General features: G+C 42.6%; 1 protein-coding gene across 7 annotated transcripts in view; it reads left to right on the top strand.

Moving 5' to 3' along the window:
- DTNBP1 (dystrobrevin binding protein 1) overlaps positions 1 to 25,720 on the top strand; it is a 144,965-nt gene that overhangs the window by 62,046 nt on the left and 57,199 nt on the right. For all 7 annotated transcript variants that reach the window (XM_051855833.3, XM_051855834.3, XM_089334429.1 and 4 more), the window contains one exon: positions 21,291 to 21,313. In XM_051855833.3, coding sequence (XP_051711793.1) covers positions 21,291 to 21,313 — 23 coding nt within the window. The remainder of the gene's footprint in view (positions 1 to 21,290; positions 21,314 to 25,720) is intronic.

Here is a 25,720-nt window from a genome sequence, read left to right on the forward strand (position 1 = left end):
CTTTTGAAAATCATAAAGGTCATGTTGAGATTTTTTACTTGATGTTTACATCAGTGATCGTGGCTTCCAACTTCATTTTCAGCAATTTCCTAAGAAGAATGTTCTTTTACAGAGCTGGATAAATCCAGATATTGCCCAAAAATGTTGAGTTAGTTCTGCATTTCCTGTCTCGACTCTGGTACCCAGTAGACTTAGTGATTTATTTGGTAACTTTCTGGTAGGCCTGAGGTATCTCAGGTAAGCCACGTTTTTACTCAGGCAGACCAGATTTGGCTCTTGGACTACACTATGGATGCTAAAGATTGCGCATACTCAGATTCAGAGCCCTGGGTTTCATTGCTGGTCTGATTGTCATTCTCTCCATGTACTGAGATTGATGTTACCTGCAGCTGGGAAACTGTGGGTTATAGGAGATAGTGTGTGAAGTGCTATGTATAATGTGTGCTATACAGTAGAAACTTAATAAATATTGCTTCTTCTGTCTCATCCTTCCTTATCCTACTTTTCTCAAACCTCCCTGATATGGTTTGGGTGTTGGTTTGCCTCCAAGAGATGCCTTTGTTGGAAGCTTGGTCCCCAGGGTACTGTTATTGAGATGTGGTACAAACCCTATATAAGAGGTGGGGTTGTGCCTTTGGGAGGCATTAAAATATATATATATATATATATATATATATACACACACACACACACACACACACACACACCAAATGGTGGTTATATAAGCCTGAAGTTGACCTGATTCGTCTCTGGCTTCCTGTTTGGAGATGTGATCTCTTCCTCCCACACATATTCTGTCATCCACCATGGAGCCCTCACCAGAGCCTATGCCATGTGCTTTGTACTCTCAGCCTCCAAAATTGTGAGCTAAGTCTCATTTCTTTATAAAATTATCCTGCCTTAGAATTTTGATTGTAGCAGTGTGAAACTTATATACCCTCTCACACTTCCTAGGTATAATGTTGCAAGTGAGACAGATTTCCATTAAGACAGGCTTAAGGGGGTGAGTGCTGTGACGTAGCAGGTAAAGCCACAGCCTGTAGTGCTGGCATTCCATATGGGTGCTGGTTTGAGTCCTGGCTGCTCCACTTCTGATCCAGCTCTCTGCTATTCCTGGAAAAGCAGTAAGACAGGCCAAGTTTAGGACCCTGTATCCCCATGGGACAACTGGAAGAAGCTCCTGGCACCTGGCTTTGGATTGACACAGCTCCAGCCATTGTGGCCGCTTGGGGAGTGTATCGGCAGATGGAAGACCTCTCTCTTTTTCTACCTCTGCCTCTCTGTAATTCTGCCTTTCAAATAAATAAATAAATCTTAAAATAAAAAAAAAGCTTAAGAAAGTGACTTCTTTTGCAAGATTGGATGGACTGTGATCCATACCACGTAGTTTTGCCACCAACTAGCCTGTCATTCCCTGACCTTTATTTGAATTATATTTTTTAAAACTCTGAGATCTGTTTGTTTTCATATCCCTCAGATTATTTTCTACTTTAAATGCTGGGATAATAGGATCCTGTCATCTATCACTTTCTCAGCTGTGTTTGCCAAAATAGATAACTACAGAAGATTAATGCTATATTAGTGGCATGATAAATATTTAGTGTGGTTTTTAAAATGAATTAGCTGCTTTTCAAGTGGTTTTGTTTGGGGTCCAGCATTGTGGCATAGCAAGTTAAGCTACCACCTGTGATGCTGGCATCACACATGAATGCCAATTTGAGTCCCAGCTGTTCTCCTTCTGATCCAGTTCCCTGCTAATGTGCCTGGGAGAAGCATTGGAAGATGTATCAAGTACTTGGGTCCACATAGGAGACTCGGTTGGAGTTCCAGGCTCCTGGCTTCAGCCTGGCCGAGCCCCAGCTATGGTGGCTATTTAGAGAGTAAACTAGTGGATAGAACATCTCTGTGTCTGTCATTCTCTCCCATAACTCTGCCTTTCAAATAAATAAGTCCTTTTTAAAAAGAAAAAAAAAAACATAACAAAACAGAAGACCTGCTGTGGTGCAGCAGGTTAATCCACCATCTGCAGTGGCAGCATCCCATATGGGTGCCGGTTCAAGTCCCAGCTGCTCGGCTTTGGATCTAATTCCCTGCTAATGTACCTGGGAAAGCAGCAGAAGATGACCCAACTGCTTGGGCCCCTGCCCCCATGTGGGAGACCCAGAAGAAACTTCTGGCTACTGGCTTCTGTTGCAGGCATTTGGGGAGTGAACTCCCCCCACCCCTTGCTAACTCTGCCTTTCAAATAAAATAAATAAGTCTTTAAAACATTTTATTTTAGGGATATTGTTGAAAATGTTCTTTGAGTAGCTCATGTAAGGAATAAATGACAATAAGGACTTCTAAGATACATTTTTTAAAAAGATTTATTTATTTATTTGAAAATTAGGGAGAGACAGAGATCTTCCCTCTGCTGGTTCACTCCCCAAGTGGCCGCAACAGCTGGAGCTGGGCCAGTCCAGAGCCAGGAGCTTCTTCCTAGTCTCCATGTGGGTGCAGGGGCCCAGGCACTTGGGCTGTCTTCCACTGCTTTCCCAGGCCATTAGCAGTGAGCTGGATTGGAAGTGGAGCAGCCAGGACCTGAACTGGCCATATGGGATGTTGGCACAGCAGACAGTGGCTTAACCTGCTGTGCCATAGCGCCAGCCCCCTAAAATACAGTCTTGAGATAACTTACTTCAAGTAGGAAAGAGGCAGTGTCCCCTCCCACCCATCACCAGTCCAGCTTCTACTGTCAGCTGCAAACCCACCAAGCCCAGAAGGGTACACATTTTCAGTTGGTGCCACGTGATTGTAGAATGCTGGGAAAGAACAGTCTTGGCTTGGTGTAAGGAGCAGTAGGTGGGCCTTTTTTTGGGAGAGGACTTGCAGGCTCTTTCCTATGAGTAAGTAGTCATAGTAGATAGATTCTTATCCCTCAGCTGGGACAAAAGGACGCTGTTCCAGTGTGTCCTTTAGGAAAAGTATTTTTGATTGTAGTTGAAAAAGATCTCACCCTAAGCACTTTCAAATGGGAATGAAAATATTAGTCATTTTGAATGTGGAATTTGGTGTTTTTTTTTTTTATCAGTTATTTGTGCTAGGGAGGTAGTTTGTATTTAAAGTGTGCTTCTATGTGAGAGATGATGGTGTTTTCAGAGACATTTATCCAAGGCTATAATCTATTAAGTTTGCATCTGTGAGTCCAGTGTAAGGGATTTCTCCACACACACAGATTTAATATACTTTATGTAATCTTCCCTAGACTCATTTATTAATACGATGCTCCCTTTTATTTTTAGTCTGTCCTCATAACTCAGCCCCTGTGGAGAAAATGATTAAATGGCAGTTTCACTCTTTGGAAATGTTATTAGCTTTTGAATCTAGTGTTATTTTCTTCAGGTTTTGTCATGCTGTATTTTGTAAAAGCTTTTGCTGAATTAAATAAATTATAAAATACGGTAATATCTGAAAGAAGGCATTTCAATTCTTTCTACTTATTTGATCTTTGAAAACACTACTCAGCTATGAAAAATAAGAGTCAGATTTTTGAAAATGCAAGTAACAAGTTATCATCTGAGATATGTGAGCAGACTGCTTAAGTGAGGTACTCTGCAGTTCTTTGGAAGACCTGGATGTTCTCAGTTGGTCATCTTGATGTGCTGAGTGCTGTTGGGTCTGATCCTGTGCTCCTGTGTGCTGGGGACGGGCTAGAGGCCCCTCTGCACTTACGGAGCCCCAGGTGTAATCCCAGAAGCAGTGCCTGTATGATGTAACTGCATCACAGGGTGTGCTTGAGGTTGTTAACCAACAGAGGACGGTGCTGTGGGAGTTTAGAGAGCGGAGAAGTCGCTGATTGGGTGTCAAGGAAGTCTTCACGGGAAAGGTGAACTGGAAGGCTGTTATGTACCTCAGTTGTTGTTGATTCTACTGGTTTGATGATAGTGACCAGAATTGAAAACTCCTGCTTATGTGCTCTGTCATTTGGTTAACTGCGTGCGTGTCATAATGGTCAAGAGTAAAATATCTGCTCTGTTCTCAGTTAAGTGTCATCATCATCATTGTCGATTATATTTCTCTTCAAAACTCGGTTTAATCCCTGCTTCACCAGGAAGCCTTTCCTACCAAGCCAAAGTGTGTGAGTTGCTCTCTCTCTAATTCTAGAGAATCCTCCGCATGTCACTTCCAGAATGCTGATCTGGGACGCTGATTTCTAATTGTTGCTTTACCTCTGTTTCTCACTGACATTCCTTGAGATTATGGAACATGTCATTTTAAATTCCTAATGTTTAAAGTACATTTGTTTAATCAGTGATTGGATTCAACAAAGATATTCAATACAAAAAGATGGATATTTATATGATGTTGATGGCAGTGATGGTGGAGAGAAATGGGCGAATTAAGGATAATATATTTTAAGATAGGATTGGGGGATTTATAGGGAAAATGAGGGAGGTGAATGAGCCAAAACCCAGGGAACTGGGTAATGACATTAATTGAGATAAGGAAGACTGGAGGAGGAGCAGCTTTTGGTTTGCAGATGTTCAAGAAGCCTGTGCCACTTCTGAGTAAAGCCATCAAGAAAGGCAGTTGTTTGCAGAGGAAACAGTAGTTCAAATAAGACATTAAGACAGGAAGTGTAATTAGGAAGTAAATCATATTGGATGGCATTCAAAGCTGTGTAGCATCACTGGTCACTGTGAAATAATAGTCATTTGTATAACCGGAATGATCATTAAAAAAACTTCAGAAAGTGACATAGTTGTCCTGAAAAAATACCTCTTCAGAAAGTGACATAGTTGTCCTGAAAAAATACCTCTTTTTTTTTTTTTTTTTTTTGACAGGCAGAGTGGACAGTGAGAGAGAGAAAGGTCTTCCTCTTTTAATATGGACAAGATTCAGTTTTCTTAAGTAAAGCACAAACTATTATATTGTTGAAAACAAAATCTTTGTTTCCTAGATCAATTGCGTAAAAGGTAAACAAACAAAAGACCCTTTCATTACTTCCTATTAAGAGAAGATCAAATATTCCAAGAAAATCTGTTTTTTTTTTAATTATTTAAGTTATACAAGTTTCATATATTTCATGTATACAGATTTAGGAATATAGTGGCACTTCCCCCCTTACCCTCCCTCCCACCTGTGCTCCAACTCTTCCTGCCCCTCCTTCTCTCATTCCCACTTGTAATTTTTATAAAGATTTATTTTCAGTATACTTAATGACTGTATAGTTAACCCTACTCTAAGTAAAAGAGTTCAACATATAGTATGAAAAGGAGAAAACAAAACAAAACAAAGCACTGTTTCTCAACAGAAGAAACAAGAGCTATAAACAATCATCAGCTCTCAAAATATCTACATTACGTTTCAGGTACTCTGTTAGTTACCTCGGATCAGGGAAAACATATGATGTTTGTCTTTTTGGGACTGGCTTATTTCACTAAGTATAAGGTTTCCAGTTGCATCCATCTTGTTGCAAAAGACAGAATTTTTTTTTTAATGGCTGAGTTGATACACATCTGAGTTGATTCCATATCATAGTGTATGAGTATGATTCCATTAATTGTGCTGCAATGAACATGGGGGTACAGATAACTCTTTCATATGCTGATTTCTTTTGGTTTGGGTAAATTCCCAGAAGTGGGATGACTGGACCATATGTAGGTCTATATTCAAAGATTTCTGAGGTATCTCCATACTGTCTTCCACAGTGGCTATACCAGTTTGCATTCCCACCAGTAGTGGACCAGGGTATCTTTTTCCTCACGTCCTTGCCAGCATTTGTTGTTTGTTGATTGCTGCATGACAACCATTCTAATTGGAGTGAGGTGAAACCTCACCATGGTTTTGATTTGTATTTCCCTGATGGATCCTGAGAATTTTCTCAAGTGTCTGTTGGCCGTTTGAATTTCCTTTCTTGAAAAAATGCCTGTTGAAGTCCTTTGGTCATTTCTTAACTGGATTGTTTATTTTGTTGTTGAATTTCTTGAGCTCTTTGTGGATTCCGGATGTTAACCCTTTATCAGTTGTATGGTTTGCAAATATTTTCTTCCATTCTGCTGGTTGCCTTGTCACTTTGCGGAGTGTTTCTTTCGCAGTGCAGGAGCTTCTCACTTGATGCAATCCCATTTGTCCATTTTGGCTTTGATTACTTGTGCTTCTGGGGTCTTTCCAAGAAGTCTTTGTGTATGCCAGCATCCTACAGAGTTTCCACAATGTTCTCTAATGATTTGATGGTATCGCGTCATAGATTTAGGTCTTTGATCCAGTTTGAGTAAATTTTGGTGTAAGGAGTAAGGTAGGGGTGTATTTTCATGTGGGAATCCAGTTTTTCCAACACCCTGTAGTCTGTCTTGAAATCAGATATTGTGATGTCTCCAGCTTTGTTTTTCTTGCATAAGATTGCTTTTCTGTTTGGGGTCTCTTTTGTGTTTCCATATAAATTTGAGCACCATTTCTTCTAGATCTGGAAAGAATGTCATTGGTATTTGATTGGGATTATTTTGAATCTGTAAATTGCTTTTGGTAGTATGGACATTTTGATGATGTTGATTCTTCTAATCCATGAACTTGGAATATTTTTCCATTTTTAAATGTCTTCTTCTATTTCTTTCTTTAGTGTTTTGTAATTTTCATTTTAGAGATCTTTGACATCCTTAGTTAAATTTATTCCAAGGTATTTGATTCTTTTTGAAGCTCTTGTGAATGGAACTGATCTTAAAAGTTCTTTTTCAGCCATGAAATTATCTATGTATACAAAGGCTATTGATTTTTCCATGTTGATTTTATATCATGCCACTTTACCAAACCATTTTATGAATTCCAGTAGTCTCTCTTTTGGATCCTCTATGTATAGGATCATGTCATCTACAAATAGAGGTAGTTTGATTTCCTCCTTTCTAATTTGTATCCCTTTGATTTCCTTTTTATTGCTCAATGGCTCTGGCTAAAACTTCCAGGACTATATTAAATAGCAGTGGTGAGAGTAGACCTCCTTGTCTGGTTCTGGATCTTAATGGGAATGCTTCCAGCTTTTCCCCATTCAATAGGATGCTGGTTGTGGGTTTGTCATAAATTATCTTATTGTGTTGACGAATATTCCTCTGTACCCAGTTTGCTTTAGATTTTCGTCGTGAAAGGATGTTATATTTTGTCAAATGTTTTCTCTGCATCTATTAAGATAGCCATATATTTTTTTTCAGTTTGTTGATGTGATGTATCACATTTATTGATTTGTGAATGTTGAACCAATCCCTGCACACTAGGTATAAATCCCATTTCGTAAAGATGAATGATCTTTCTGATATGTTGTTGGATTCGATTAGCTAATATTTTGTTGAGGATTTTTTGCTTCTATTTTCATCAGGGATATTGGTCTATATTTCTCTTCTTTGTGTATCCTTTTCTGGCTTAGGAATTAAGCAGGCTTCACAGAAGGAGAAGGAGTTTGGGGGAATTCCCTCCCTTTTAATTGTTTTGTATAGCTTGAGAAGAATTGGAGTTAGTTCTTCTTTAAATGTTTGGTAGAATTCAGCAGTGAAGCTGTCCAGTGCTGGGCTTTTCTGAGAGGGTATTTATTACTGATTCAGTTTCTGTCTTGGTTATGGGTCTGTTTATGGTTTCTATGTCTTCAAAGCTCAATTTAGGTAGGTTGTATGAGTCCAGGAATCTATCCATTTCTTCTAGGCTTCCCAATTTGTTGGTATACAGCTCTTTGTAGTAATTTCTGATGATTCTTTTTATTTCTGTGGTATCTATTGTTACATTTTTTTTAGGAAGCTTTTATTTAATAAATATAAATTTCATAGGTACAGCTTTTGGATTATAGCGGTTCTTCCCTTCATATCCGCCCTCCCACACCCAAACCTTCCCACCTACTACTCCCTTGCCCATCTCATTCTTCATTAAGATTCATTTTTAATTATCTTTATATACAGAACATCAACTCCATACTAAGTAAATATTTCAACAGTTTACACCAACACAGACACACAAAGTTTAAAGTACTATTTGAAGACTAGTTTTACCCTTAATTCTAATAGTACAACTCATTAAGGACAGAGGTCCTACATGGGAAACAGTGACTCCTGTTGTTGATTTAACGATTGACACTCTTATTTATGATGTCAGTGATCATCTGAGGCTCTTGTCATGAGCTGCCAAGGGTTTGGAAGCCTCTTGAGTCCACAAACTCCGCCATTATTTAGACAGGGCCATAATCAAAGTGTGGAAGTTCTCTCCTCCCTTTAGAGAATGATACCTCTTCCTTTGATGGCTCCTTTCCACTGGAGTCTCACTCACAGAGCTCTTTCATGTAGGCCATTTTTTCCCATAGTGTCTTGGCTTTCCATGCCTGAAATGCTCTCATGGGATTTTTAGCCAGATCCAAATCCCTTAAGGGCTGATTCTGAGGTCATTGTGCTGTTTAGGGCATTTGTCATTCCATGAGTCTGCTGTATGGCCTACTACACTAATTACATTTCTTTTTTCATCTATAGTTTTATTGATTCGAGTCTTCTCCATCTGTGTTTTTTTTTTTTTTTTTTTTTGGTTAATTGGTATATCACTTTTGTTTATTTTTTTTAAACCAGCTCTTTATTTCAAAGTTTTATTTGTATTATTTTGGTTTCAATTTTGTTTATTTCTTCCCTAATTTTGATTATTTCTTTCCTCCTACTAATTTTGGGCTTGGTTTGTTATTTTTTTTCCTAGGTCCTTGAGATGCATTGATAGCTTATTTGGTACCTTTCCAATTTCTTGATGTAGGCACTGATTGCTACAAACTTACTTCTTAACACTGCTTTTGCTGTATCCCATACATTTTGATATGATGTATTCATTTGTTTCCAGAAATTTTTTTATTTCTCTTTTTATTTCTTCTATGACCCACTGTTCCTTCAGGAGCATGTTGTTCAGTCTCCATGTATTTGCCTATGATTTAGAGATTCCTGAGTTGTTGGTCTCCAGCTTTATTCCATTGTGGTCAGAGAAGATGCACGTTATGATTTTGATTTTTTTAAGTTTGCTGAGACTTGTTTCATGGTCTATCTTAGAAAAAGTTCCATGCATTGGTGAGAAGAATGTGTTCTGCTACTATAGCATGCAAAGTTCTGTAGATATCTGTTAGGTCTGTTTCGTCCTTAGTGTCAATTAACTCTCTTTTTTCCTTGCTGTTTTTCTGTCTGGTTGATCTGTCCATTGCTGAAAGTGGAGTTTTGAAGTCCTCTGTTACTATTATATTGGAGTCTATGTCTCCCTTTATATCCATTAACATTTCTTTTAAATAGCCAAGCACTGTTGTTGCAGTTGATTTCTCAAGGATGTTGCAGTGTCATTCCACCACACACCATGTAATTGGGTGCATATACATTTATAATAGTCACACCTTCCTGTTGAATTGATCCCTTAAGCATTACATAATGTCCTTTGTCTCTTTTAACAGTTTTTGTGTTAAAGTCTATTTTGTCTGTTATTAGGATGCCTACACCAGCTCTTTTTTGGTTTCTGTTACCATGGAATATCTTTTCCATCCTTTTCTTTTCTTTTCTTTTCTTTTCTTTTCTTTTCTTTTCTTTTCTTTTCTTTTCTTTTCTTTTCTTTTCTTTTCTTTCTTTCTTTCTTTCTTTCTTTCTTTCTCTCTCTCTCTCTCTCTCTCTCTCTCTCTCTCTCTCTTTCTTTCTTTCTTTCTTTCTTTCTTTCTTTCTTTCTTTCTTTCTTTCTTTCTTTCTTTCTTTCTTTCTTTCTTTCTTTCTTTCTTTCTTTCTTTCTCTTTCTTCCTTCCTTCCTTCCTTCCTTCCTTCCTTCCTTCCTTCCTTCCTTCCTTCCGGCAGAGTTAGACAGTGAGAGAGAGACAGAAAGGTCTTCCTTCTGTTGGTTTACCCCTCAAATGGCTGCTATGGCCGGCATGCTGCGCCGATCCAAAGCCAGGTACCAGGAGCTTCTTCCTGGTCTCCCTTGCGGGTGCAGGGCCCAAGCACTTGGGCCATCCTCCACTGCCTTCCCAGGCCACTGCAGAGAGCTGACTGGAAGAGGAGCAACTGGAACTAGAACCTGGAGTACCAGCACTGCAGGCGGAGGAATAGCCTAGTGAGCCGCGACACCGGCCTTTTCCATCCTTTCACTTTCACTCTGTGTGTATCTTTGTTGGTGAGATGTGTTTCTTTTAAGCAGCAAATAGATGAGTCTTGTTTCTTCATCCATTCAGCCAGTCTGTATCTTTTAACTGGAGAGTTGAGGTCATTTACATTCAAGGTGACTATAAGTAACAGCTTGGCCCTTCCATTTTTCCATAAATATTCCTATTGTTTACTTTGGATTTCTTTTTAACTTTTCCTGGGGGATTTTCTGCTTTCTCATTTTTCATAAGGTTATCTTTCTGTGTTTTTGTGTAGCATGTCCTTAAACATCTTTTTGTAAGGCTGGATGAGTGGTGACAAATTCTTTCAATTTCTGTTTATTATGGAAGGTCTTTATTTCACCTTCATTCATAAATGAGGGCTTTGTGGCATAGAGTATTTTGGGTTGACAGTTTTTTCCTCTTAAGACTTGGAATATATCTTGCCATTCTCTCCTAGCCAATAGAGTTTCTGATGAGAAGTCCACTGTGAGTCTAATTGGAGTTCATCTGAAAGTAAGTTGGCATTTCTTTCTTGAACATTTTAGGATCTTTTTGTTATGTTTTACTGTGGAAAGTTTGACTACAATGTGTCGTGGTGAAGATCTCTTCTGGTCATGCCTATTATGAGTTTTATATGCTTCCTGTACTTGGACTCCCCTTTCCTTCTCCAAAATGGGGAAATTTGTTGTTATTATTTCACAGAGAGGATCAACTTCTACTTCGTACTAGGTATTTTTGGTAATAACACTGTCAATTTTTAGCAAAACATCTGAAGAGTTCACCTCAAGCATAGCCAAGTTGATCACTTAAAAAATTTCTCTCATAAGATCCTGTACAATTCCTTTCAGAAATTTAAAGCTTTCTTACCCATTCAATTTTTATCCTGGCCGGCGCCGTGGCTCAATAGGCTAATCCTCCACCTTGCGGCGCCGGCACACCGGGTTCTAGTCCCGGTCGGGGCGCCGGATTCTGTCCCGGTTGCCCCTCTTCCAGGCCAGCTCTCTGCTATGGCCAGGGAGTGCAGTGGAGGATGGCCCAGGTGCTTGGGCCCTGCACCCCATGGGAGACCAGGAGAAGCACCTGGATCTTGGCTCCTGCCATCGGATCAGCGCGGTGCGCCGGCTGCAGCGGCGGCCATTGGAGGGTGAACCAACGGCAAGGGAAGACCTTTCTCTCTGTCTCTCTCTCTCACTGTCCACTCTGCCTGTCAAAAATAAAAAAAAAATAAAAAATTAAAAAAAATTAAAAAAAAATTTTATCCTGTACTCTTCCTTTTTCTCCTTTTGGGGCAATAAGTGATTCTGCTTCATGACAAAAATTACTTTCTTTTTCCTTAACAGAAACATATGTTCCATATCTCTTAGCAGCACTTAGCAAAGGTGACAAGTACAGAGTTGTTTGCTTTATTTCTACTTTTGATGACCAGAAATTGACGTTAGTGAAAACCTAGGAAGTAAGCCATTTTGAACTTCCTGTCATATAGCAACTTTTTTTTTTGGGGGGTGGGGGGCAAGAAAGCTAGAGCATTCCCCTGGTAATCAGGCTCAATTCTCTTAGTGTGATCCTCTGTCTTTATCACTGTGGTCTCTCTAGGCAGCAGCAGGAGTTCATCAGCTTGTGGGCCATTTTGTGTGGGCATGCCTGCAGAGCTGAAGAAACCTTTGCCTGCAAAGCCGTCCAAAGGCACAGCAGCTGTCAGTGTAAATGCTGACAGACTGGTTTCCAGATAAAATTCTGGCACAGGTGGGAGCAGAAAGTTGTGCCTACTGAGCAGACGTGGCTGCTGTCCGTGAACTCTTAGTGGGTGGTATCTTCATCTGTTTTCTGTTACTGTCACAGAATACTTGAGAAGACTGGGTGATTTCTAAAGAGATTATTTTGGCTCCAGGTTCTGGAAGCTGGGTAGTTCAAGATCCGGCAGTGCATCTGGTGAGGGCCTTGTGCTGCTTCACCGTATGGCTGAAGTCAGAAGGAGCATGTGGCCTCCTGCAGGTGAGGCTGACACGAAGGGTGGCCTCTCTCTGTAGCAGCCTGCTTTTGCAGTGATGGAGCCAGTCCCTCCAGAGTGAGAACTCATTTACCTACTACAGTGAGAATTAATGCAGTTCCTTAAGAAAGGCAGTCATCCCTCTTACTCACCTAATCACCTCTTAAAGCCCTCACCTCCCAATATGGCTACAGTAGCAGGACATTTCCCCATGAGATTCTAAGGGGACAAACCACATTCAAACCACAGTTGGAGGTGACAGCATGTCCAGTGCAAAAACTTCTGTCTGAACTCCAGCACAAGACTCATGCACAAAAAGAATCAAATCAGACTTTGTGAAGGATAGACTAACTTGGAGGCTCACCTTCTCCAGATAACGGCCATAGAGTAATAGTATGGAGAATGTCAGAGCTTTACAGTGAGGTTAGGAGACGAGTAAAAGGATTTCATGAAAGGTTAATCTCATAGGAAGACTTTGGGTAAAGTCGGGATGGAGAAGACTTGTACTTCATGCAGTATGTAGAGATAAATGTCATTACCTGAGATCAGAGCTATAGGAGCGTCAGTCAGTTTTGCAGGGGCCGGTGTTGTGGTACCACAGATAAAGCCACTGCCTGTGATACTGGTTTCCCATATGGGTGCAATTCAAGGCCTGATCCAGCTCCCTTCTAATACATATGGGGAAGCGGCAGAAGATGGCATCACCTATGTCGTAGACCCACATGGAGTTTGGCCCGGCCCACTACAGATGTTATGGCCATTTGGGGAGGGAAACCAGGAGATTGAATATATTTCTTTTTTTTTTTTTTTTTTTTTGACAGGCAGAGTGGATAGTGAGAGAGAGACAGAGAGAAAGGTCTTCCTTTGCCGTTGGTTCACCCTCCGATGGCCGCTGCAGCCAGCGCACTGCGCTGATCCGATGGCAGGAGCCAGGTACTTATCCTGGTCTCCCATGGGGTGCAGGGCCCAAGCACTTGGGCCATCCTCCACTGCCTTCCCGGGCCACAGCAGAGCTGGCCTGGAAGAGGGGCAACTGGGAAAGAATCCGTGCCCCGACCGGGACTAGAACCTGGTGTGCCGGCGCCGCTAGGTGGAGGATTAGCCTATTGAGCCGCGGCACCGGCCCGAATATATTTCTCTCTCTCTCTCTCTCCTCTTTCCTCTCTCCTCTCTCCTCTTTCTCTCTCTCTCTCTCTCTCTCCTCTCTCCTCTCTCTTCTCTCTCTCTCTCCTCTCTCCTCTCTCCCTCCTCTCTCCTCTTTCTCTCTCTCTCTCTCTCCTCTCTCCTCTTTTTCTCTCTCTCTCTCCTTTCTCCTCTCTCCTCTCTCTCTCCTCTCTCTCTCCTCTCTCTTCTCTCTTCTCTCCCTCCTTCCCTCCCTCCCTCCCCCACCTTCCTTCACTGTCTGTAACTGCCATTCAAATTAAAAATCAGTTTTGCTACTGCAGCTACAGTCTTAAGGCTATCTGGATACAAATCTCACTGAACGCTGTATATAATAAGCTGTGGGCCAACACTTATCATGTTCCTATGAGAGCATTCCCAACGCGTTGTTACTCCTTTCATTATAAATAGGATGAAAGATTTTTAGTAATTGGGCCATTCTGAGGCTGGGGTGGGGAGGGTTTGCAGTGCCCCCTTTGATTCTCCAAAGGCTGTCTCATGTTTTTCTCCCCAAGGAAGGGGTGCAGGGACTGAACTTCTAATTGAGTTCATCAAGTGGAGAGAAAATGAGGGACCCATAAACAGCAATGGCCAACATTACCTGAGAACTAAGTTGCTTTTTAGTTGTGGATTTAGAGAATTCTTGGATAGATTTAGCTCCATTAGGAAACAACTGTATACCTGCAACACTCAGATCATGTCCTAATGAATGATCAGTGTCTTGATTGCTATCGTGTCTGGGGAGACCTTATTTCTCTTTTCTGCGAACTGCTGTTATAAATGGAAGGCGTCAAGCTGCGGTGCCTCCCCTGCGGGTAAGTGGCCGTCCACGTATTGCAAGGAGAGTCCATGCTCTAGGAACGCAGAGCGTGCTCCAGTCATCGTGGAACACTTGAAAGAGTAGGAGGGGCTTCAGTGGACCCCTGAGGCATGAACGTCCAGATAGCATCAGGTGTATTGTTGGTTGTTACAGGTGAAAGCAACAGGTCTTGATCTGTCCATGAGCAGACTCAACCTGAATGCTAAAGAAGAATGCACAGTTTCAACCCTGTGAATCATTTGGAAACTGGGGGAACTAGTGACAGAAGAGTTTTAGGGTTTGGAACCACTGGAAAATGGGGAGTCACTCTTGTTAATGGATCTTAGATCCTGAACAAGCTGCCATCTTTATCCATTAGGTTTTATAAAGGTAGAATTGGAGTGTTACAAGGGCTAGCTCATGGAATAATTAAGTCTTCTATTAATGCCCAACCTTGTGTGGCCTGGAGTCTTAATGGGTATTGAGGGAATTTGGGGAGAGGCTCAGTGAGGTCTATTGGAATTTTAATGGGCTCTGCACACTTTATTCTTCCATTGTGGGTATTGAGTGTGACCCACAAGGCCTCAGATTCCTGGTTAAATCAGGGGCATTTTGTGAACTGTCTTCTTTGGGTCTAGGATGGACTCTAAGTGCGTAGGAGACATCTCGAGTGGTCAGCAAATTCCAGAGCCAAATCTCCATTGTAGACAAACAATATCAAGTCTTTCCGCTTAGACTGTTATACAGCAAAAGAAATTATTTTCCAGTAAGAGGGTTTGTAGTCACTTGTGTAGGCTAAACTCGCTTTAGGGGTCCTTCTTGGAAAAGCACCTGGGGCAAGCCCAAAGGCCCTTCTGTGTTGTTGGGTGCCATAGTGTTGTCATAATTGAAAGGCATTAATTTGGAAGCCTTTGTTTTTTGTTCTGAGTTCCCCTTGAAACGTCCTGCTATAATTAGTGTAGCCACCCATCCTATCCCCTGTCTTTTTGGGAGAGGGTCCCTTTACAAAGAGGGCAGTTAGGGTTGCCTGGGGTGCATCATCAACTTGGTGGAAGGTCAGAATGCCTTCCAGGCAAATTTTAAAATCTGTAACAGACTCATCTTTTCTCATCTGCCTGCACGTCCAGATGACAGACCAGTCAGTGTGAGTGGGTACGCTTTAGAGTGGCTTGCAAATGGATGCTTGTGACTTTGCAGGCTCTGCCTGGCCCATAAGTAGACCAGGTGCAGCTTGTACGACTGTGATAGCATTCTCAGGAGAATAATGTTAGCCTGTTTCATCTGTTTTGGCCTCCCCAGACTCCACCAAGTTGTGTGAGAGTCAGCAGAGGTCAGGTATCCTAAGGTCATAGTCCCAGTTAGACCTTGAGTTCTTTAGGAAATTCAAGTTCTTCCTTAGGTTTAGGGAATTCTTTATCACCCCGAGCTATGTTTGTATCCAGGACTCTAAGTCACTTGGGACTGTAATTCTTTTTTTTTTTTTTTTTTTTTTTTGACAGAGTGGACAGTGAGAGAGAGAGAGACAGAGACAAAGGTCTTCCTTTGCCGTTGGTTCACCCTCCAATGGCCGCCACGGCCGGCGCACCGGGCCTATCTGAAGGCAGGAGCCAGGTGCTTCTCCTGGTCTCCCATGGGGTGCAGGGCCCAAGTACTTGGGCCATCCTCCACTACACTTCCGGGCCACAGCAGAGAGCTGGCCTGGAAGAGGGGCAACCGGGACAGAACCCGGCGCCCCGACCGGGACTAGAACACAGGGTGCCGGCGCCGCAAGGTGGAGGATTAGCCTAGTGAGCTGCGGCGCCGGCCGGGACTGTAATTCTTACACATGAAGAGGGCAGATGTCCCAGAGGCAGAGAGCACTCGTCTTCAGGAACTAAAGACCTCATGTTTGGGTTGAAGGTTGAGTCTCCCAGAGGAGACAAAAGCCTCCCAGGGAAGCAGTGCAGAGCTGAGTGGCATGGTGCTCCCAGCGGTCCATCTTTCACAGGTGTTTTCTTGACCCTGGTGGGCAGCCTAATGTCCCCAGCCCAGTCTGTGACCAGCTTGTCCTCTTGGAGGCAGGTGCTCCACTAGTTCTAAGATAATTCTGAAGTGCCCAGCCCCGCCCACTAGTCACCCTGGGGCTTTGCCTCTTGACCAAGTGCATTAGAAGAAAAGAAATGAAGTGGAAAAACTTGAATCCCTGTAAATTCCAAAATCCGTTCACAGCCCCTGCAATAATATCGCTCTCCACAAATGCTGTCAGCTGCGTTTAAAACTTCAGCTCTTGTCAGGGGCTTCTCAGCCAGCACAAACCCCAAGGTCACCTGCCCTCTCTGCCCACAGAGTGAGCCTTGGTACCTCAAAGTCGTGCACCTTCTCACAGCACAGACTCGCCCTGGGAACCCCCAGAGCTGTGGAGATCAGGGAGCTGGGTGCCGAGGAGAGCAGAGCTTCAGACCTGAGAGTTCTCATGGCTGCCGGTGAAGAATCCAGAGATCCCCTGCGTGAGTTCCTCAGGGGCCGCAGCATCTTCAGCAGCCACCGTCAGGGCCCTTCGTCGCTCTCCAGGACGCAGAAGACATGCAGTTGTAGGTCTGACTGCCTTTGGTTCGTGATTCCTGAACTAGGGCAGCTCTGTTCTACAGCAGGGCGTGGAGCTCCCTGTGGACAGTAACAGAACAGAAAGTATGAGAAGGGAGCAAGGAAACAGCGCATTAGAAACAGCTGGGGTGTCAGATTCTTCTGTAAGGATTAAGGCAGAGGGGACTTCCTTATGCTGACTCAGGTAGACTGGAATCTCCTGTTCAGGAGAAACTGGTCTGTTTGGGATCTGTCTGCTTCCCTACAGTTTCAGCTCAACCATGGGGCATTTCGCACAAGCGACTCCATCTTGGTTTGGGCTGAGTGCAGGAGCTCAGTGCAAATCACTGGCCTCCCGTACATTGTTTGACAAGAACGAGGGCCTGGAATTCTGTGGGCACTGACTCCCTGCGTAGCCAAAGGGATGGGAGTCTGGTGTGTCAGGTTCCGGATTTTTATTTTTTTAGGCAAGTCCTAACCTGAACTCGTCTTCAACCCTCCACAGTCAGTTCCTCTCTCTGAGTTTTCTGTTAGTGAGTTCACCTCCTTCCTGGCGACCCAGGTCACCCCTGTTGGATGCACTTGTCTCCTTCCTCCTCAGTCAGGTGCCACTGGCTGTGAGTCTTCCCTGTGGCATGTTCCACACTGAACCCTCCTCTTCATGGCCTGTGTTGTTCCAGCCCGGCACTAATCAGCCTTCTCCAAACCCGGTTTGGAGTTTCTGGTGTACGCCCTGCCTGTATTCCCTCTGACTGCTCTGCTGAAAGTGAGACCAGGCTTCCCTCCGCCTTGCATCTGAGTAGCTGTCCTCCTGTTCTGACTGCAGGACAAATGCTTGCTGAGAACTGCTCTTCCTGGCTGTGCTTCCTGACAGCCAGCCTGCATCTTTGGTCTCCAGGCCCTCAGGTTCCTTCGTCCCTTCTCTAGCGTCTTCCTGGGGGCTTGTTACCCCCAGCTCTTGGGGGGGGCACCCTAACAGTTGTGAGCTGTCGAGGCTTTCACTTCTGCTGCCCACTTTGTCAGCCCTGCCAGAGTGTCCTGATACGCATTTTACTTTAAACCAGTTGTCCCCACCCCTGCTGCCTCAGCTAGTCTTCTTCCTTAGGAACCGGGCTTGGGAATGTTCCCTGGCAAGTTTGCTGCCGGTGATGGAGTTGCTGGGCCATGGTGCCATGTGACCAGAGGATGCCCAGAAAAGCTCTCTCTGCCTGGCCTGTCCTCTTTCTCAGTCATGTCCTCCAGCGATGTGAGAGGGCAGCCAGAGGAGGAGTGGGGAACAGGCTGACTGCTCCTAGCTGCTCTCCTCACCAGAGCAGCTCCCCGTTAGTGTAATGGACACTGAGTCCTTTGTTTACGGCTGTTGGCATTTGGAGGAGACCAGTGTGGTGACATTACTACTCTGTTTCAACTTTTTAAAACAGGAGTGCCTTTTAGAAATTTTTTTTCAGAGAGGCCAATGCTGTGGTGTAGCGACATCCCATATAGGCACTGGTTCCAGGCCCGGCTGCTCCACGTCTGGTCCAGCTCCCTGCTAACTGCCCAGGAAAAGCAGTGGAAAATGGCCCACGTGCTTGGGTTCCTGTCACCCCATGGGAGACCTGGAAGAAGCTCCTGCCTCAGCCTGACCCAGTGCTGGCCGTTGTGGCCATCTGGCCACAACTCTGCCTTTCAAAGAAAGAAAGAAATCTTTCAAAAAAGAAAAAAATTGTGCCAGGGCTACATTCTGAAAGAAGGAAATGAGGGGTCTGCACCGTGGTGCAGTGGGCTAAGCTTCTGCCTGCGGTGCCGGCAGCCCTTCTGGGGATGCTCCTCTTCTGATCCAGCTCTCTGCTTATGGCCTGCGAAAGTAGTGGAAGATGGCCCACGTGCTTGGGCCCCTGCACCTGCTTGAGAGACTCAGAAGAAACTCCTGATTCCTGGCTTTGGATCAGCCCATCTCTGGCCTTTGTGGCCATCTGGGGAGTAGAGCCAGTGGATGGAAGACCTCTCTCTCTGTGTCTCTCCTTCTCTCTGTCTATAACTGTCTCTCAAATAAATAAAATCTTAAAAAAAAGAAAAAGAAAGAAAGAAAGAAAGAAAGAAAGAAAGAAAGAAAGAAAGAAGAAAGAAAGAAAGAAAGAAAAGAAAGAAAGAAAGAAAGAAAGAAAGAAAGAAAGAAAGAAAGAAAGAAAGAAAGAAAGAAAGAAAGAAAGAAAGAAAGAAAGAAAGAAAGAAAAGAAAGAAAGAAAGAAAGAAAGAAAGAAAGAAAGAAAGAAAGAAAGAAAGAAAGAAAGAAAGAAAGAAGAAAGAAAGAAAGAAAGAAAGAAAGAAAGAAAGAAAGAAAGAAAGAAAGAAAGAAAGAAAGAAAGAAAGAAAGAAAGAAAGAAAGAAAGAAAGAAAGAAAGAAAGAAAGAAAGAAAGAAAGAAAGAAAAGAAAGAAAGAAAGAAAGAAAGAAAGAAAGAAAGAAAAGAAAGAAAGAAAGAAAGAAAGAAAGAAAGAAAGAAAGAAAGAAAGAAAGAAAGAAAGAAAGAAGAAAGAAAGAAAGAAAGAAAGAAAGAAAGAAAGAAAGAAAGAAAGAAAGAAAGAAAGAAAGAAAGAAAGAAAGAAAGAAAGAAAGAAAGAAAGAAAGAAAGAAAGAAAGAAAGAAAGAAAGAAAGAAAGAAAGAAAGAAAGAAAGAAAGAAAGAAAGAAAGAAAGAAAGAAAGAAAGAAAGAAAGAAAGAAAGAAAGAAAGAAAGAAAGAAAGAAAGAAAGAAAGAAAGAAAGAAAGAAAGAAAGAAGAAGAAAGAAAGAAAGAAAGAAAGAAAGAAAGAAAGAAAGAAAGAAAGAAAGAAAGAAAGAAAGAAAGAAAGAAAGAAAGAAAGAAAGAAAGAAAGAAAGAAAGAAAGAAAGAAAGAAAGAAAGAAAGAAAGAAAGAAAGAAAGAAAGAAAGAAAGAAAGAAAGAAAGAAAGAAAGAAAGAAAGAAAGAAAGAAAGAAAGAAAGAAAGAAAGAAAGAAAGAAAGAAAGAAAGAAAGAAAGAAAGAAAGAAAGAAAGAAAGAAAGAAAGAAAGAAAGAAAGAAAGAAAGAAAGAAAGAAAGAAAGAAAGAAAGAAAGAAAGAAAGAAAGAAAGAAAGAAAGAAAGAAAGAAAGAAAGAAAGAAAGAAAGAAAGAAAGAAAGAAAGAAAGAAAGAAAGAAAGAAAGAAAGAAAGAAAGAAAGAAAGAAAGAAAGAAAGAAAGAAAGAAAGAAAGAAAGAAAGAAAGAAAGAAGGAAGAAGTGGAGCAGCTGGTATGTGAACCGGCAACCATGTGGGATGCCAGCATCAGAGGCAGTGGCTTGACCCATGAACCCACAGTGCTGGCCCCGATATTAAAAGAAAGGAGGAGGAGGAAATGAAAAACTAAGGAATGTAGTGATAGAAACAAATTTTCCCTTAGAACGCAGAACTGAGTTCCATCCACTTGTCCTCCAAAGGAGGAGCTGAGTGAGGCCAGGGCATGAGTAAGGGTAAACTGAGGCTGTCTTCAGGACCCTCATGATGCATGCTGCCTGTGTATTGGATGATGTGGCTTTCATCCCAGGATTGGAGTAGAAAGGTTTCTGTCATGTTTGACTTGTTCCTAACTAAGCTTTTAAGAATGAAGTTGAATGGCAGAAGGAAAACCACTGCGTGTTTTCTGAAGATGGGATGGGAAATTTCATTTTTTCGTGGGTATGAACTGGTTGGTGCTGGGGAGTTGCTACGAGAGTCGGTATTTTTAGGAAGGAGGAGGGGTGGGGCGGCCATCTGATGCAGGAGCCTTCCCTTCGGCTGCTGCAGGCACGGTATCTGCTTGGCCTTTGAGCAGGCGACTTGCCAGCCCCTCCTGCCAGCTGTCAATTGTAGTTAGCTATTTTGGGACGTGGTGGGTATTGTAATGAAGAGTGTGGAATACAGATTGGAGAATTCATAACATCTCTCGATTTTTAGTAAAACGTAGAGAATAAAAGACGCATGGATCCTGTTTTGAGTGAGATAACTTCCACTAAAGAAACTCACCTGTTCAAAGTCCCCATTTTATTACTGCTGCTACTAGAGAAGAAAATTATGCAAGTCTGTGGGAGAACCAGAAAACAACCTGCTTTGGCTTCTTTGTCACAAAATGTTTGTTTTATGATCATTCATCTGTTTTCCCCTGTTGTACATTTCCCCAGGAATCTTTGCATTTCCACATCCTTAATTGACAGTGACAAGTCCACTGGCCAGTGGAGTCCCGGAGGCGGGGCCCTTTGGCATCAGGAGGAGCTGGCCTCCGTCCTTTGAGCTCTGCTTTCCCCCTCCTTTGCTGTTGAAAGGAAATGGCCACAGCTGTTCTGGATGATTTCTACTTAAATATCTTCAAAATCTATTATGCAATATTTTCAGTGAAGGAAAAATTCTGTTAGATGCTTTTATAAACCAGTTATATACACGAGATGATTTGTTGCTGGCATTAAATAGTGGTTTTAGGTGTAGTGTAGTATTTTAATAATTTAAACTTGGGAAGAATTTTTTAAGCCATTAATATGTACAAGTAACTGAAAACAGTTGCTGTGTTGGTTATTTCAGTAAAATGTGATTGACATGTGAGCACCCAGAAATACCATGCTGGGCATTTAAAGTAAACACATTTTATTACTGTGTGAGATCAGTTTCCACTGGGAAAAGACAGTTTTAAATTTGCATTTTTTCTTTTTCTCCTACAGGAAGGAACTTGAAATCTTCAAAGGTAATTTGTGTTTAACTCTTCACTTGAAAGCACTTGCAAATTAATTAATGTCAGATATTTTCTGTTGATGATGAAAGAACCCCTTCCATTTTCTGTAAATCAGGCAGTTTACATCAGAAACTGAACACAGTCCCAATACTGTTTTGTGGGTTTCACCAAATCAAACGTGGTCTTGATGTTCTCTTTTAACTCTAGCACCTGTGCCCAGTGGCTATTGTGGGTAGCACCTTGGGAGACACGATGCTGACGCTGAGGTGGCTAGGAGTGCAGTGTTAGAAGACTCCTGTTTCTGTGTGCAAAGTGGGTGCTGCGTGGAAAGGGGGTGGTGAGAAGGATGAAGATCTCCCCTGCAGTAAACCCCACAATCAAGGGAACCTCCTGAGAGGATTTTGTGGTGGTCCCTGGCCCCTGATGCACTCTCTGACCCTCCCAGGCTCGGCTTCTCCATTTGTAGAAGTAGAGGCTCTGAGGAGATTGCATTCTGAGATTCTAAAGGCTCCCAGCATTGCTTTTTTATTTTTTATTTTTTTATTTGACAGGTAGAGTTGCAGACAGTGAGAGAGAGAGAGACAGAGAGAAAGGTCTTCCTTCCATTGGTTCACTCCCCAAATGGCTGCTACGGCTGGCGCGCTGCGCCAATCTGAAGCCAGGAGCCAGGTGCCTCCTCCTGGTCTCCCATGTGGGTACAGGGGTCCAGCACCAGGGCTATCCTCCACTGCCCTCCCGGGCCACAGCAGAGAACTGGACTGGAAGAGGAGCAACCGGGACTAGAACCCGGCGCCCATATGCTTTTTAATTGCAGCCAACTTTTGAAGGAGGGGCACCGGAAATGATCCTGGGTCATGACGACCCTTAGTGGTCATGGAGAAAAACACTGGTGACAAACAGAAAACCGCAGACTTTCCAGTAGCTCCAGGCCTTGCAGTTTGCCGTTCTTCAATTATTTATTAGCAGTTAGGCAGTTGAAATCACTGTTCTCAACGAGACTCCTTTTAATAGCCAGGAAGACTTTGAATTACTTATTACATCACTTCTGATTTGTTTTATTGTTATTGATTGTATGTTTCGCATATAAACTAACATTGACCTTTAGATTTACTTGAGTGATTAACGATTCTTCAGGATGTTGTTTATAGTTGAATTGTTTCTGTGTCTGATTGGTTTGGATGTTTTATAACTGGTGACTAATATTCATAGAGGCTTATTCCGATTGTGGCTGTAACTGAGGACTGGTTCTGGCTGGGTTTCTGTGGACCCACTGCAGCTGTAGTGCATGGTGAGGCTCCTGGCCAGTTTGCTGAAGGCAGACTTAAAGGACCTGTATTGTCATGGCTGTCCTTGTTCTTACTCAGCTGGGAACTCTGCTCATGGGCATTTTCTTTTTTTTAACCCGTGGTCGAAAATCGGGTTTGAAATCCTCATGAAATGTTCTGTTCCCTCTCATTCTTTCGTTTGGTTGGCTTAGCATTTTCTTATGTAAGGTTAAGGGATGGAGAAAAACAGTCAAGCTAATGTTAGAAGACAGACAGGACAGAGATGCTGTAAACTGTCAGTATTACTTGGATCTCAGTGCCAAAGTGTTCTTTCTTTTAGTGTGACAGTGTACACGGGGAGAGAAGAGACCAGTGGTTTGCAAAAGGTTAGACAGTGTTGCATATTACTGATAGAATCATCTTAGCCTGAAATATTTCATTTGTACACACATCCCTAATTATGTACAATATTTAACAGAATGTCAGGTCCGCCCACTGGCTAATTAAAGCTCTCAAATTTGAACAAATCCTGAATTGAATATTGCAGCATATCTACATTTTTAGTATCAATGTTCATTAAATATTTTTCCCTTTCAAAATTTGGTAATAGTTCAAAAGCCTGTAACAAGAAAAATGGAAATTCAGCTGCTCTTCCAAAGTGTTGGTGAAAAGAGTTTTACAAATCACTTTAATGTAATGATTTCTTTTAGAATATTGCCTTTGATTTACCTTTTTTTTTCCAGGTGGTAGGAAAACAAAAGGTGCTCTTTCCTCCATCTGCTTTATTTAACTTGTAATTGTACTTAGAGGCTCCTTGGGGACCAAAACACAAAATTAGTAATTGTCAAAGTTGATGACACTGATCTATCTCATGTCTGACTTCTGAATTCTCCCTTGAGGTGCACCATTGAAGTTAATGAGTTAAATTCACCTTTCACTTTCGCGTACCTATGGCAAATCTCTACAGTATTGTTAAAGACTACTTGTTTCAGTGTTGGCAAAAGGAAGATTTTCTGTGTTCCCCAAATATTACATTTCTTTAAACTTTGTAGTGACAGTCACTTTACTCTTAGACAAGATAAAAGGGAGGATAGGAGTGAGATAATCCTAATGTTGGATTTTCAGTGGGGAAGTAATTCCATTATTGTCAGCGCAGAGTAAACCAGCTTCTCACAGTCCTGTAAGACGTGGGAAGTTGGACATGATGCGTCTGTTGTTCAGGGATTACTAATCATTTTTCTACTCTAGCTTTTAAAAACAGTTGTCATTCCATGTATGAAACTTAAAATCATTCTCAAGATTTTTTTAAGTAGAAGTCTAGAAATATTGTGCCAACGAGATGGGTGGCAGCAAGAGCATCGGGGTTGGATAGTATTTATTTGTACCACAGATTGCTGACATCTCAGCCTCGCTGTGTACACTCACTCTTTTATCTTCACCTGAGGGCATCACCAAACTAACCGTCATTCTCCTTTTTCTCTATAAAATATCCGGAATGCATGTGTCTGGTAGACTGTTGGCTGGTACATACAAATATTTGTTGCCACCCAGTTGTGTTGGATGCTAACCCAGTGAGTTCTGTTGGCTCCTGAATCATTTATGCTAGTTGTTGTAATACTCAGCTTAATTAAATATTAGGTAAAATGATGAAACGTCAGTGGCAAGGAGGACTATTTGCAAGAAAGCAAAGTTGACTGTTTTGGAAGATAGTGTAGGTAAACAGCTTTTTAAAACGTTGTGAAAGGTATGGTTATGGATTACAAAAGCTTTGGGGGAAAATAAAAATCCTGCAAGATTCTGTTGTTTCACACATCTCAAATTTCTGCTGTGCTTTGAAAAATAGAGAATTTTGTCCAATGCTATGTGGGTGGTTTATACAAGACTTTTCAGTCAGTGGATCCATGTTCAAACAATTCATGGATAGGCTGGCGCTGCGGCTCAATAGGCTACTCCTCCGCCTGCGGCGCTGGCACACCGGGTTCTAGTCCCGGTCGGGGAGCCGGATGCTGTCCCGGTTGCCCTTCTTCCAGGCCAGCTCTCTGCTGTGGCCAGGGAGTGCAGTGGAGGATGGCCCAAGTGCTTGGGCCCTGCACCTGCATGGGAGACCAGGAGAAGCACCTGGCTCCTGGCTTCGGATCAGCATGGTGTGCCGGCCACAGTGCGCCGGCCGCAGCGCACTGGCCGCAGCGGCCACTGTGGGGTGAACCAATGGAAAAGGAAGACCTTTTCTCTGTCTCTCTCTTACTGTCTACTCTGCCTGTCAAAAAAAAAAAAAAAAAATTCATGGACAAAACTATGACTGCATTTTTAAATTAAAGTGTTTGCATATATGTTTTTTAATGGATTCACATGTTAACTGCTTTTTAAAAGATGGATCAGCCAACATGGAATCTGATTGTAACATATAAGTGAACCCTACTCAAGGTAAAATTACCTAGGCATATCAGAAATATGGCCAACAGGGTGAAAACATGTCAAAATTCAGAAGTTAGCACTGTGCAGTGAACATGAGCGTCCTGAGTGCGTGGGGAAGTCCATTGTGGGTGGCCTGTTGTGGTTTAATCACATTTGGGGCTTAGCTCTGCAAAGTACAGCCAGTAGATGAGATGGGAACAAGTTGTCAGAGAAACAGAAGGAAGACTGAGGCAATTTACGGAAGTGGAAGCCCAAGAGGAGAAAGTTGAAAGGAGGAGTGGCTTCCAGTGCTGTAAGTAATGCAAAGAAGCTGAGCAGCAGAGGCAGATCCCATTGGGTTTGGCAGTGAATAGGTCCCGGGTGACCTGAAAGAGCACCTGTTAAGGGAGAGTCCAGACTGCGCACCAGATGGGGTCTGGGGAGACAGGAAGTCCAGGTGACCTGGACCAGCCGTGCTTTCATGGATGGGAAGGGATGAATGAGAGCATGACTTGGAAGGAATGGCTGGCTCATAACACAGGAACACTTTGATGTGCAGGGATGAAATAACTTTTTGGGAATCCACATAAGGAAATTCAGTCCAAATTTCCAGGTTTGAGGCCCAGAAGCAGAACTAACAGCCAGATGTTCACAGAGTTGGCAATGGGAGGAGCATACGTGATGGGCCAGCAGGGCCTGGTAATCACAGAGCCACTGGGAACGTGACTGAATGGTCGTCAGTGGATCCAGGCAGCAGAGG

This window comes from Oryctolagus cuniculus, chromosome 5, assembly GCF_051225735.1.
Source record: "Oryctolagus cuniculus isolate XC-2025 breed Fujian yellow rabbit chromosome 5, ASM5122573v1, whole genome shotgun sequence".
Classification (NCBI taxonomy): Eukaryota; Metazoa; Chordata; class Mammalia; order Lagomorpha; family Leporidae; genus Oryctolagus; species Oryctolagus cuniculus.